At 45.5% G+C, this 13,294-nt stretch overlaps 1 protein-coding gene across 4 annotated transcripts in view; it reads right to left on the reverse strand.

Annotated features, from left to right (window-relative positions):
• LOC138952934 (pecanex-like protein 1) overlaps positions 1-13,294 on the reverse strand; it is a 53,550-nt gene that overhangs the window by 13,106 nt on the left and 27,150 nt on the right. For all 4 annotated transcript variants that reach the window (XM_070324689.1, XM_070324690.1, XM_070324688.1 and 1 more), the window contains 13 exons: positions 13,163-13,268; positions 12,614-12,712; positions 12,106-12,256; positions 11,536-11,671; positions 10,991-11,168; positions 9,950-10,058; positions 9,422-9,551; positions 9,032-9,090; positions 8,505-8,720; positions 8,043-8,102; positions 1,440-1,633; positions 775-1,005; positions 69-169 (listed from right to left, as the gene is read on the reverse strand). In XM_070324689.1, the coding sequence (XP_070180790.1) occupies positions 69-169; positions 775-1,005; positions 1,440-1,633; positions 8,043-8,102; positions 8,505-8,720; positions 9,032-9,090; positions 9,422-9,551; positions 9,950-10,058; positions 10,991-11,168; positions 11,536-11,671; positions 12,106-12,256; positions 12,614-12,712; positions 13,163-13,268 (1,770 nt within the window). The remainder of the gene's footprint in view (positions 1-68; positions 170-774; positions 1,006-1,439; positions 1,634-8,042; positions 8,103-8,504; positions 8,721-9,031; positions 9,091-9,421; positions 9,552-9,949; positions 10,059-10,990; positions 11,169-11,535; positions 11,672-12,105; positions 12,257-12,613; positions 12,713-13,162; positions 13,269-13,294) is intronic.

Here is a 13,294-nt window from a genome sequence, read left to right on the forward strand (position 1 = left end):
AATGGACTCGAAATTTGAATACTCCCCAAACTTTCCAATGCATGCATTTCAATGAACACAGATCGTACCCAGAAGAGTTGTTGGAGGCGGCGCCCAGAGCGCGACGTCCCAGGAGACTGAGGGCAAAGCACAGGGACACCAGCATGGACGACTTCTCGCTGTCCACCATCTGTGTGTGTGACAACAAAACCTGCATCACTGGCACTGTACACACATTGCCTGTAAGCTGTGCACAACTATCTTCAGTTTCTAACAAGTGCACTTTCATGTATTAATGAGCGTTTTCTACACAGCCAGTAATACTATGTCTTCAGGGTATAATACTATGTCTCCAGGGTAAGCACTGCTATCATTTCACAATTGTTGAGCTTAGACAACTCTGGCAATTTTATAGACAGCTTGATACCATGCATCAAAGCTGGTTTAACGTATTAGCTGACAATCATGAGTAATTAGCTGTGCATCTGCCTGGAGTGTTACAGTTATGCAATGTTATTCACAGCTACTATTATCTTACAGTTATTAGCTGTTTCTCTTTTTCATACTCTGAATTTCCCTAAAAAAAAAGACCTTATATTCGGTCCTGTAAAATTAAGTATTTCTTATTCCGGACACTCACTCACTCAAACACTCACTCACTCTCTCTCACTTAGTGACTTACTCTCTCTTATACACACATATCCTTCTGAAATAAACTTCCATCCAAGCAAAACAAAAACAAAGTTTCATCTCTCTCCTTCTCTCTAACACAGACAAGTAATCAAGGTGAGGTACCCTGTCCTGCCTGGAGGCGCAGGCCTGAATCCAGGGCAGATAGGCGTTGCAGAAGGACTGGCGCGAGATGCCGGACAGCCGGTGGTCGTAGTCCTCGTCCACGTGACTGCTGAAGGTGGGGTCAAGGTCAACGTAGCTCTCCTGAGACGAGGCCTCCAGGGCTTGCCGCACGCTGGGATTCTCTATCCACTGCTCCAGACGAGGTGACCTTACTGTGTAGTAGATGATGCTCTGAAAAGGGAAAAAGGAGCATCTCTTCCAATATGTAAACTACACCAAGACAGAATCTCAACGATCAAGCACAGTCATGTGTTTTGTATTGATGGTACATGTATCAGTTTTAACTTTTCTTTGCCATTTTCTTTCTTTCTTTTTATTTTCATTTTTACATTTTCCTTTGCATATCAGGAAAAAACACAATATGGTTCTATTGTGCATGGGAAAACTCATTTACATCTGTTCAAAGCATGTCACAGTTTTGCCACAAACTGCAGAACGGTCTGTAGAGGCACACAAAGCTATCATATCTGCAAAGTGCAAAAGGCAGGACAGAAGTAGCATAAATCCCATGATCTGTAAAATGTAAAAAAAACAAAAACAACAAAAAACGTTACTGTCATTACACCTAAAACAAACAAACAAAATAACCCCCAAACCCCTCTAACCTTAATGTAGTAAGTGATGAGAGCCTTCCTGAGCTCAAAGACCTGCAGCATGGTGGCGGCCGAGTTGTCGGAGATAGAGTAACCCTCCAGAACGTACTTGGCCACCACCACCTCCCACGCCAGCCACCGCTGGTTGAAGGCTGCGTTCAGCGACAGGAAGTGGGGCAGGTGGCCCGGCTCGCAGCAACAGAAACCTGCACAAATAAATGCATGCTGGCCTTATCAAGAATTTCTTCTTCAAAAAGGTCTTATTCATTGTGCCTTTTCTCTCTAAATCGAAAATTTTAAGAATAAATTTTCATTTGATTAATATACTTACCCGAATCACATAAAGCATTGACGCAATCTGAGATGCTAAGGTCTTAAACAATTTTAAAGGGAAGCAACCCCACCACAAAAAGTGTAAATGGAGCCTTGGTAATGACCACAGACCCAGGGAGTTACCTCCCATTGGTGTGTACTACGTCACTACCGCTCCTCAACACGTGGTCAAGATCATACAGCTTTAAAGAAACTAAAAAACCATAAGCGGGGTTGGTGGAAGGGCATAAACTATGTGATTCGGGTAAGTATATTAATCAAATGAAAATTTATTCTTAAAATTTTCGATTAAATTACATATTCTTACTCCGAATCACATAAAGCAGATAGCTTCAACAAGGCGGTGGGAAAGAAAAATCTAACTCACTCTAAAAATCCTTGCCAGAAACTGGCCCGCTGCCAACAAGTCAGGAAGGGCCCGGTGGGAAACAAAAATCTAACTCACTCTAAAACCCTTGCCAGGAACTGGCCCGCTGCCAACAAGTCAGGAAGGGACCCGAGAACCGTCCTAATTGACAGCCGCGATGTCTCTCAGGCAAAACTTGCTAAAGACAACTTCAGAGAGCCAGTAAGCTGTGCCCAGCACTTTGTCCAACTCCTTGACCGTAAAACGGCCCGGGAAGAGACCCAAGCCCTGGATTTAATGAACCCGAGCTGAGTCGAGGGGAAAGACAAGCTGCCCCCCCCCTCCTTTCTATTGGAAGGAAATGCCAATCCCCTGGAACGATCCGTGCATAAGGTTGTCCACTCAGTGCTGAGTAGGACGAACCCTCGAGGTGACCGTAAGACAATCATGCCAAAGTATGCAAATCTTGGGATGGAGTGAAGACCGAAAAGGCCTGTGAGATAGAAGTCAGCTCAAGAGAAGAGTGACCGATCTCCAAACAATCAGCTCAAGAGAAGAGTGACCGATCTCCAAACAAAGAGAGAGAGAGAGAGAGACGCCTGAGTACAAGATACCAGAGTCCAACTCGATGGGAAAAGATAAATAAAGAGCAAAAGCGTTCCTAAAATTCCAAGAACGTCAAGAAACGCTCACCCTCCAATGCACGCTGTACTGCTTCTCTGCGTTAGAGTCCAAGTCTAACCAAGACAAGAAACTCCTGGGTAGTGACAGAAAAACGCCAAAGAAAGAAATTGGCTGCTATCTTTGACATCGTCATCCATAAATCATGATTGAGAAGGGTGCCGTAACCAGCAGTCTAGCTGCCCTCAAAAGAGATGGTCGCCAGTTATCCTCTACCAGTCCCTGCGAAAGCAGAGATAGTACGAGGAAGCAGCGACTTACGATTGTGCGTAAGCAACCGGAAGTGCAGAAGTCACAGTGGTCGAAGCCTGGTGTGACCGGTGACCATGAAAAAAATGGCTAAAAGCCATAGTGTCCGCAGTTCAGTCTGCTTGCAGGTAATTGAATGTGAATCTTCTTCTCTTCTTCTTCTTCTGCGTTCCCGGGAATGTGAATCAAAAACCCCAAAACAGAAAACAAGACTGGTAAGTATACACGAAAAACCGTGAAGCCGACCAGTCAAAAGACTCCCGAGACAAGAGTTCTCAGAAAAAAACTGGAAGTTAACCTTCGCGGCCAAATCAAGAGCCTTCCTGAGTTTGGGCGAAAAACCAAAACGCGTCTGTCTACCTCTGAAAGACTGAGGGCCAGACGCGGAGAACAACGGGCAAACGCCGTAGTCATAGTTGCCTGTGGTAGAAGGGTGACTGTAAAAAGAAACCCGACCTAACGGAAGTCGTCCTAACTCACCCCATCTTAGGATGAGGGTGAAGATAGAAAGAGTCGAAATCCGAAGTCACAGGAACCGGAAACGCCATATTCAAACAGCGATAGGCAGGAGACTGAGAGCCACACACAGGCCAAGGCTGAGAGCCGTGATGCCCGTAGGACAGCCATTGTTCCGAAGTACCCACAGTATGCAGGTAAACGTACGAAACGAAAGTTTCGGCTGCCAAATAAGATGCTGGGCTATGAGCCCACAGCAAAGAAACCGGAACATTAGCTAACCCTCTGCCCGAAGAAGAGGACTAGCCAAACCTGAGAGAGGTGGTAAGCCACAAAGGATGACTCCTCAAACATACATTGCCAAAGACAATGCCCCCTCAGGAAAATCTGTATGTTACCTCCGAGGCCAACTCAAGCGCACCTGAAGTTTGGACGAAACACCAGAACGCGTCCGCTCGCTCGAGTCCAACTCGGCGAAAGACAAACAAGGACCATAGTCCAGTTGCTTGTGGCAAAAAGGATGAACGGGGTAACGTGAAGACAGAAACCCCACCCAAACGGAAATCGTCCTGCCTCATCTCCTGCATAGGAAGAGAAATAAGGAAAGAATTGTCGAAATCCGAAGCCACAAGAACAGAGAAAGCAACCACCACCGCCGACAGGTGGAATGGCTGTTGCACAGGCTGAGGCTAAAAGCCTAAATGCCCTTAGGTCAGCCGTTGTTCCAAAATCCCTGATGTACCTACTTGACCGTCGGTGAGAGGAACAACCTCTCCGGTTAAAACCGGAAGTGCGACAGAAGAAGCAGCCCGTGGCTGAAACGACTGTTACACTGACTGAGGCCGGAAGCCAGAATGCCGGAAGGCCAGCCCTAGATCCGACCAGAAGAGACCTCGGCGGGTGCTCGAGCTGATGGACCTTGTTCGCTGTGTTAAGATCGGACTGATGCATAAGAATGTGAAAATATGCATCCGTCAGATCGATTGAAGTCGCCCGACCTCACCACTCCCATCATCCATTGGTTGTGTACAGGGTAAACCGTGTACAGAGACCATCCAATGAGAAAGTGCAGGGAGGGGACCCCCGCCATCACCAAAGTGGAGGGCGAAGGGGGGGGGGGGGGGGTGAGATCGGGAGCACTTCATTGGGGGGTGAGGCTTGCTGCTAGAGCTGCCCCTCCCCCTGCCCGCACTGATCTTTTCCTCGAAACTCGAGAACCAGTCAGAGACAGCCGGTTTAGCTTGGCCAGAGGCCTGAGCCTGCTTCTCCTGAGGAGGCTAGCTCTGCTTCAACCCTTGCAGAGACAAGTCAGAGAACTGCTGATCTCTGTTCAACTGGATCTCCTTTCTTCTGGTATCAAACACCAGATGTTCAAAAGAGATCCCTCTACCACGGGCAAAAGCTCTCAAGGTGTCTCTCTTAGTCTGCTCAGTAAACTGAGAATGCGAGAGAAACACGTCCCTCCGACACATGACTGTATGAGCGTAGTGAAGGGAGAACAGCCTCATTTGCTCTTCATTCACCCTAGCAAGGGCTGACCAAAAGAGTGGAGATGTCATCAGCGTCCTGATCCACACTAAGTGTGAAAGGATTCAGTGACTCCGTGAAAGAGCGAGAGAGCGCTCTGATGATCATCTCCGAGATAGACCAAGTTCCAAAAGCTGACGTCCAAATTCCTCCGAAGCAACAAGGGTGTGGTCTGGGAACACAACACCCAAGTCCCTCTAAAACCCGCTTCACCAGCAGAGGAAGAAGTTCCTGCGTTACCGGTAAAGGTGTACGCGGAAGAGCAAAGGACGACAACAAGTTCCGACCCGGCTTCGGCAAAGTGAACTTTTTATGACAAGAAGGAACAAAAGTCGAAGCCTGTGTAGCCGAAGCCAGCCAAGGCTGAGCGTGTTCCGGAACTGAACCGTGAGGAACGAGCAGCAGAACCGGAACACTGGGGATACCACTTCCGGGAGGAGATGGTCTAGCCAAAACCTGCAAAAGGTGGTACACACCGAAGGTGACTCTCGAACCGGAAGTAGGAATCCTCCTCCTTCGCGGAACGGAAGTCCGACATCGCCGACTGAGCAACCGAAGCGGAAGCCGGCGAAGCTGATGTACCCTCCGGAAAGTATCTGGAAGTAACCTCCGTCGCAGCTTCGAGAGCAGCCAAGAGCTTCGACGGAAATCCAGAACATGTCTGATCGCTGGCTAAAGACTGTACATCAGAATAGCCAAGCGAACGGACACGGACCTAAGTCACAGTTGCCAGTGGAAGACTAATGAACGGGATGACCGGAAACCCGTCCACCCGGAAACCGTCCTGACTCAACCCCTACTGTAAGAGGGTAAGAGTAAGAGGAGGTAACATCCGAAGCCACCAGAACAGAATAGGCAGTAGCCGCAACACCCAACAGGTGAAGTGACGACTGTCCCGGCCGAGGCTGAAAGCCTGAATGCCGGTAGGCCAGCCGCTGTTCCTCACTCACTGACATCCGAGAGGAAGCGTCAGGAAGAGGAACAGTGTATCCGGACAGAGCCGGAAACGCAACAGACAAAGCCGCACAATGCGGAAGTGAAGGTTGCGTGGACTGGGGCCGGAAGCCCGAACGCCCGTAGGCCAGTCCACGGTCAACTCCAGTCAAGACCGCAACGTGTACTTGCAATGGAGGACCTACGCTTCCGGTAAACCGGAAGCGCAGCGCCGGAAACGGCTACCGCCCTTGCTCTGAAAACGCCAATGCCCGCAACGAGGCAAAGGTGAGGTCAGAACAGAAGTGGACTGGGGCCGGAAGCCCGAGCGCCCGTAGGCCAGTCCACGGTCAACTCCAGTCAAGACCTCTGCGTGTACATGAGATGGAGGACCTTCGCTTCCGGGAAAACCCGGAAGCGCGACTACCGGAAACGGAAGCCGCCTTTGCTCTGAAACACCTGTGCACGCAATGTGAATTGGGGGAGTCAGAACAGAAGTTTGCAGGTTGTGATCCTGCACCAAAGAACTGTGTCCCAAAAGGGAGTATCTGGTAGCCTCACGAGGGCCGGTGGACCAGTTCGACTTACCGCAGTGTCAACCACGGAGGCAGAAGACAAAGAAGCAAGGAGATCCTCCCCGGAAATCGTTGCCGACGGCCATCAACGACGCCAAAAAGCGAGCGTCACCCAATGAAGGGGGGGAAAACACGTACCACCGGCAGGCGCCGTGGGATGCTGCAATTCTTCTCTCCCAAACTGCGGAACTCTGGAAATAAAGAGCTAAGCAGTATAGACACCAGAGCGCCATGCTCCGATGCCTAAAAGAGGGAAAGCAAGAAGAAAAAGAAGTCAAAGACATGCTTAACTGCCCCCAAAACACATGTTCATTTGGGGCAGAATAAGTGACGGACATAACGGTATTACATGCTTAGTCCGAAACAACAACAATTACCAATGGTCTGGTAGATCCATGACATAAGCCTTGCCATGTTTTATCACTGTCAGCCATGCTGACCCACAAAAAATGGGGCCAAACAATAAGTTACTGGAAAATGTACAAGTCCAAAACGGACGAAAAGTCAGCAACTACAACAAAATTCCTGTCAAACTAATGACCAAAAAGGAAAGAGCTTACCAATTAACAAAGGAGAAGGCAAGTAAGAAGGTAATATAAGGTTTACCTCACCATTACATCGGCCTTGCCACATTTTATCGCTGTCAGCCATGCTGACCAACAAAAATGGCGGCCAAACAATCAGTTACTGAAAAATTTACAAGTCCAAAAACGGACGAAAAGTCAGCAACTACAGCAACATTCTTGTCAAAATAATGACCAAAAAGGAAAGAGCTCACCAACTAACGAAGCAGAAGGCAAGAAAGACGGGTAAGTGGCCGGTGGGTGTCAAACAAACAACAAACAGCACAGCCACGAGAGAGAGCCCAAAAATCAACAACCTTCTCCTCAGAGCTGAAAAAGTCGTATGATCTTGACCACGTGTTGAGGAGCGGTAGTGACGTAGTACACACCAATGGGAGGTAACTCCCCGGGTCTGTGGTCATTACCAAGGCTCCATTTACACTTTTTGTGGTGGGGTTGCTTCCCTTTAAAAATGTTAGACGGGTAGCCTTTTCAGACTTTAGCATCTCAGACTGCGTCAATGCTTTATGTGATTCGGAGTAAGAATATGTAATTTAATCTCTCTCTATATTTGTCTCTCTCTCTCTCAAATAAGATCCTTTGTTAAATGTGGTCTTTGTCTATCAACAAAGTGGTCTTTGTCTATCAATTTTCAACAGTTGCTAATGAATAAGGCAAGACTGTTACTGTCGGTAAAACAAGGTTCTTCACGGAATTACAACAAACAAACAAAATAAGCAATATCTCTGCGGCTGCAACTATAAGATTGCGACACAATCCAGGTTAAGCAATGTGTGAGCTTTATGGTCTCAAAGCTTTATAAATCTCAAAATATTTGTTCACTCTTATTTCAGTAATGTGATGTCACTCCAACGGGGCTATATCTGGAGTATACCTAGGCAGCTAACTATCTCCTCGACAGATGTCAACTTTTTTCTTTTTATGCTCTTACCTTCGTTGTCTTCAATGCCTTCAGTGATGGCCTCTACCTCTCGCTGCTGACAGTAAGTACCTGAAAGGAACAATAGGCATTTTTGGCATTCATTTTTGAGATCTATCAGAACGGCTCTTCCTCAGTCAGTTTCTAGCATAGTCCTTTCCAATCTGACAAGACATTTTCATGTAGCATAGGTCCTCAGTCTCACAAAGTAGTGTACCCTCTTTTAACATCTACATTTTTTAAATTCTTGTCTCTTGGAATGCACCACTAAACTGTTAAAAGTTTCGCATTTTTGATTCCCATAAACTATACCTACAAAATTGAATCCTTGAGCTACATGTATTGTGTTTCTTATCTCCTTGTCTTCATTTCTCTTTGGTTGTCTTGAAAAGCATAAAACTACCACCCGTTCTCTACAATCCGTAATCTCTACACCCCAACCCACACAAAAAGCAAAAGGTGTTACAGCCTCACCTCTAAACTCCAGCCCTCGCAGCTGAAAAGTGACCAGGCCGTTGCCGATCTCAATGATGTGGACCAGAGCGTTGAGGTAGTCGGAGGCCATGATGAAACAGTCGCCCTGAGTGTAGCCCCCCCACCTCCCCAACAGCAGGTCCCCACACAGCGAGTGCTGCAGCGAGCGAGTCAGGTGCTCGTAGAAGATAGAGTTCAGGTTGTTATCATCAGCTCCTACATGCAAGAAACAGACAAAAAGTTAGATTGTATTTTCAGTACTGTGAACCCTCCCTTTTGTGAACTCCCCAAATTTGAGAAAATTGAGTCTTGAAATGGAGGGTGTCTTAAACTGGAGGTAAATGTGTGTAAATCAGGGGTCTTAGAAGAGGGGTTACTGTAGGTAACATTACCAGGCTTTGACACAAGCATGTCACAGTTTTCATAATAACATTCAAGTGGAGAGGTCATTTGTCATCTAGCACAACACATCTCTGATTAAAGCAACAAAGACATTACAGAACAAGTAAATGTGAACGCTTCCATACCAGGGTTTCTCTCCAACTGTGACGCAAGACGAGTGTTGCTGTGGTCCACACGCTTTGTGCTAAAACACAAAGAATGAGTTGTCAAAACCTTCAGCTGGCATTAATCCTCAATATTACATCACACATACACACACACGCACGCGCACGCAGGCATTCATGCACGCATGCAGTAGCAGACAGACACAGTCCGACAGACACACACAGATGCAAAAGCAGACACACACACACACACACACAGAGAAACACACACACAGACACAGACACACACAACACTTTTCCAAACAAGCCTGACATTTGAAACTTTATCCCTGTATGCCTTGAATATGCACAGACTGCATGCATGTTTAGATGTACAAATACAATGTTACGCGAAAAAAAAGTGAAACTCACTTATAGTCTCTCTCCCAGAACTTGACGGGGCGAACGTAAGAGGTGATGAATATGGCACTGCCCAGGAATGGGTTGAGAGGTGTAGAGAAGAGAGACGACACAGCAGCTTGCAAGAACAACATGGCAGAGTCTGCAGCTGGTTAAGGAATCACAAGGGTTATAAATATTGTCTGAACATTCTGTAGCAGACAGTCAGTCTCAATAAGCAAATTGTCCTCCATTCTTCCCCGTTTTGTGTCTTTAGCTCTCATTTTCATGTCGCAGAGAGACAAAAGTTTCTTGGCTTCACAAGCAGAGAATAGAAGAAGCTAACCTTCACATTCTAAGCTAACCCTAAAATTCAGCTATGTACGTTGCAGTGAGATACTTCAAGAACTGAATTGATGTCTACCCTACGATGTGGCAACTAAATGTTTTAACACTTAATCAAAAACTGACCTTTAGGGGACTACGTTAACATTTATAAAACAATGCAAAAGTGAGGCAAAACAGGAACACAGTGAATGCCAGGGTTAAAGAAAAGGATACGTGGCACACTGAAGGGCTGAGCAAAGGCGTGGAAGGCAGAGCCCCATGTGATCTGCCACGGGGCAATGTAGGTGATGATGAACTTCATCTTCAGCATCAGGTCGCTGAACTGTTCGCACAAACATCAAGCATTAAAAGCATGATGGCAAAACCAACAACAACAAACAAACTGTAAGATCAATGTGTTACCAACTTCAAAAATAACAAAAACATCAACAGGCAGACTGTTAAAGGTTCCAAAATCCATAATAAAAAAACAACGAAGGTAAGTTATTGGAACATTCAATTTTTGACAAAACAAGACATTCACAAGTACATCGACCCAATGGTCTTTACAGTGGACAGGCAGACAAATAACTATTATTATAACAACTTTATGGGGCGGGGATATAGCTCAGTTGGTAGCGCGCTGGATTTGTATTCAGTTGGCCGCTGTCAGCGCGAGTTCGATCCCAGGTTCGGCGGAAATTTATTTCACAGAGTCAACTTTGTGTGCAGACTCTCTTCGGTGTCCGAACCACCCCCCGTGTATACTACATTGGGTGTGCACGTTAAAGATCCCACGATTGACAAAAGGGTCTTTCCTGGCAAAATTGCTTAGGCACAGTTAATAATTGTCTACCATACCCGTGTGACTTGGAATAAGGCCGTGAAAGGTAAATATGCGCCGACATGGCTGCAATCTACTGGCCGTATAAAATTTCATCTCACACGGCATCACTGCAGAGCGCCTAGAACTGTACCCACGGAATATGCGCGATATAAGCCTCATTGATTGATTGATAACAACAGTTTCAGAATCAGATATCACAGTTGTTACAACGAAGTAAGGGCTGTGTAAACTTGTCTTGACATAAGATCACACGCATTCACTGATTCCGTAAAATAGGACTAACGCAGATGGTAATTGTTCTCAAATCAAACCTAATCTTTTATGCATTAAACAAACTGAATAAAAAGTTTACTAAAAGTACAAAACAAATAAGCCATTTTTGTTCAAACAGAAGTGCAGAAAAGATACATTTCTCAGATGACACTCACCTTGCAGACAAGGATTGACATGATGAAGTAGTCGATGAGAAATGTCTCTGAGGCGGCACGGTAGTCGTACTTGAAGAAGAAGTAGGTGAAGGTGATGATCATGTACTGGCGCGGCGTGTCGGAGAAGGCAAACCTCAGCATCTTCATGCCACACACCACCACCACCAGTGGACCCACACTGCACACACACACACAAACACAAAGGCTGGGAATATTCCATAAACTTTTTGTAACTGTTCAAACTCACTCCATGAATACACCTTGATTATGTTGACCAAAAAATTCAGACCCTCACACGCAGATAATCACAATCTGTTAATGTCCATAAAAACATACCAATTCCACATAGCCACAGGATTCTGCATGCACCCATGCAAGTGACTTATAACTTAATGGAAAGGCACACACACACACACACACACACACACAAATACATATGCACACATGCATGCACGCACGTACGTACGTACACACACACAGCTTCAAGATATCTACCATCCATCTCACCAGCCCATCTTAGAAGTCACACCAAATGTGAAACTTACAAGTTTTTGAACTTGCAGACAATGTGTGGAGCGGAGGTGGTGACGGCACACATGAACACCACAGGGTACAAGACATTACGCTCGATGAAGCGCAGCGCCAGGAACAACTTCTCAAACACCATCACTCTGGCAGGCTCTGCAATCATAAAAAAATAGATGCTGTTTGAAAACCATTTCTTACACTTTATTATTTCTATGAATTTCATTACTCATTTTGAAATATAATTTTCTGTTGGCACAAACCATCATTAAAACTGAATGCTTAATATTTAGAAGCAACCCAGTGTTCCTCCTTTGACTCAAACGAAACCTATACACACCCCTATACCGGGGGTGTAAAAACAAAGTGGCAGACATAACTGACATGACCTGTGTTAATCAACAAGCTTGACTAGCTTTGTAAGGAGCATAACAGTAGTCAATGCCTTGAAACATGCACTTCAGCACAAGGAAGAACCTTACAACGGTACCCCTTCCAACATGTGATAACAAGCCTAACAAAAAAAACTTCTCAACAAACTCATACACAAGCCGCAAGGTAAAATCTTCTCAAAACCAATGCAAGCCTACCTTTGACCTCAAAGTAATCCCATTCGCGACTCTTGAGAATGGGGTGAGCGAAGCAGAGCCACGGCGTCTCTTTGCGTAGCTGAGGGATGATGTAATGGATGATGAAACCCAGCGATGCTGTCAGCAGGTACAGCACATCGCTCAGCACAGGCTGAAACACACAGCACACCATTCAATACACAACTCAATCAAAGAAGAAGCAGTGTTCATAGAAATGCTTCACAAAAATTAAGTACAGTATAACCATACATCCATCATGAATGTCTGAAACACATTCCTCACTTTTCCTTTCTGTGCTCAAAACTTTATGCTGACATACTTGAAGTTCTCAAAAGTTTTTGAGAGGTAATTTGTGTTGTTTGGTGTGTTTGAACACAAGCACGAGTGCACTCTTGTTTCTAAAGTCAGCACAGACCCTGTCTGTCAGTTGGGTGAGCTTTACAAAGCATTGTTACCTTCATTCAAAGTTGACCAAGTTTCAGTGAACAGAAAAAAAAGCTAACTTTACCTGAAGACCTGGACTTGTGAAGGCAGTGCTAACATGGACAGCAAACACAAAGATGGTGACAGCCACACAAACTATGAGGTCAGACTGTAAGCGCTGAGACTGAAACACATTAAACAGGAATCCCCAGATTAGAATGGAAAGTGGCAAAAAATAAGACAAATACAAATGGTTTACAAGTTTCAAAATCTGAAAAAAAAATGTCAAGCATTGCATAAGATTGTCTTATTCCTGAATGAAGAGAAGACCGGCCATAATTCACACATGCCTATGGTGCTGTTTACTGCTTCACAACAAATGAGATTTCTCAAACTTTTCATACCAGTAACCGGATGAGTTAAAAAGGAGAAAGAATCTCACCTTTGAATCCTTTATCATTACACTACTCAGAGAATAACACATTCCTGTTTCATCAGCTTCTTTACTGCTACATTTCACACTTCGTTCTAGAGATTCTGACAATAAGAATCATTTAATCCTATCCCCGTTCTTAGCCACAACAATGCATTCCAAGGATCACAAGTCTGTTGATGTGAAAATGGTGTAACTTACCACACAAGACTTGAGTTTTTCTGGCAGTGGGTCGACAAGCTCATCTGCCGTGCCAGACTCTGGGTCTACTGGTTCCTGTTTGCACACCAAGTCTCTGACTAGCATCCTGAAAAAAGCAAATATCAACATTAT

Source organism: Littorina saxatilis, linkage group LG17, assembly GCF_037325665.1.
Source record: "Littorina saxatilis isolate snail1 linkage group LG17, US_GU_Lsax_2.0, whole genome shotgun sequence".
Classification (NCBI taxonomy): domain Eukaryota; kingdom Metazoa; phylum Mollusca; class Gastropoda; order Littorinimorpha; family Littorinidae; genus Littorina; species Littorina saxatilis.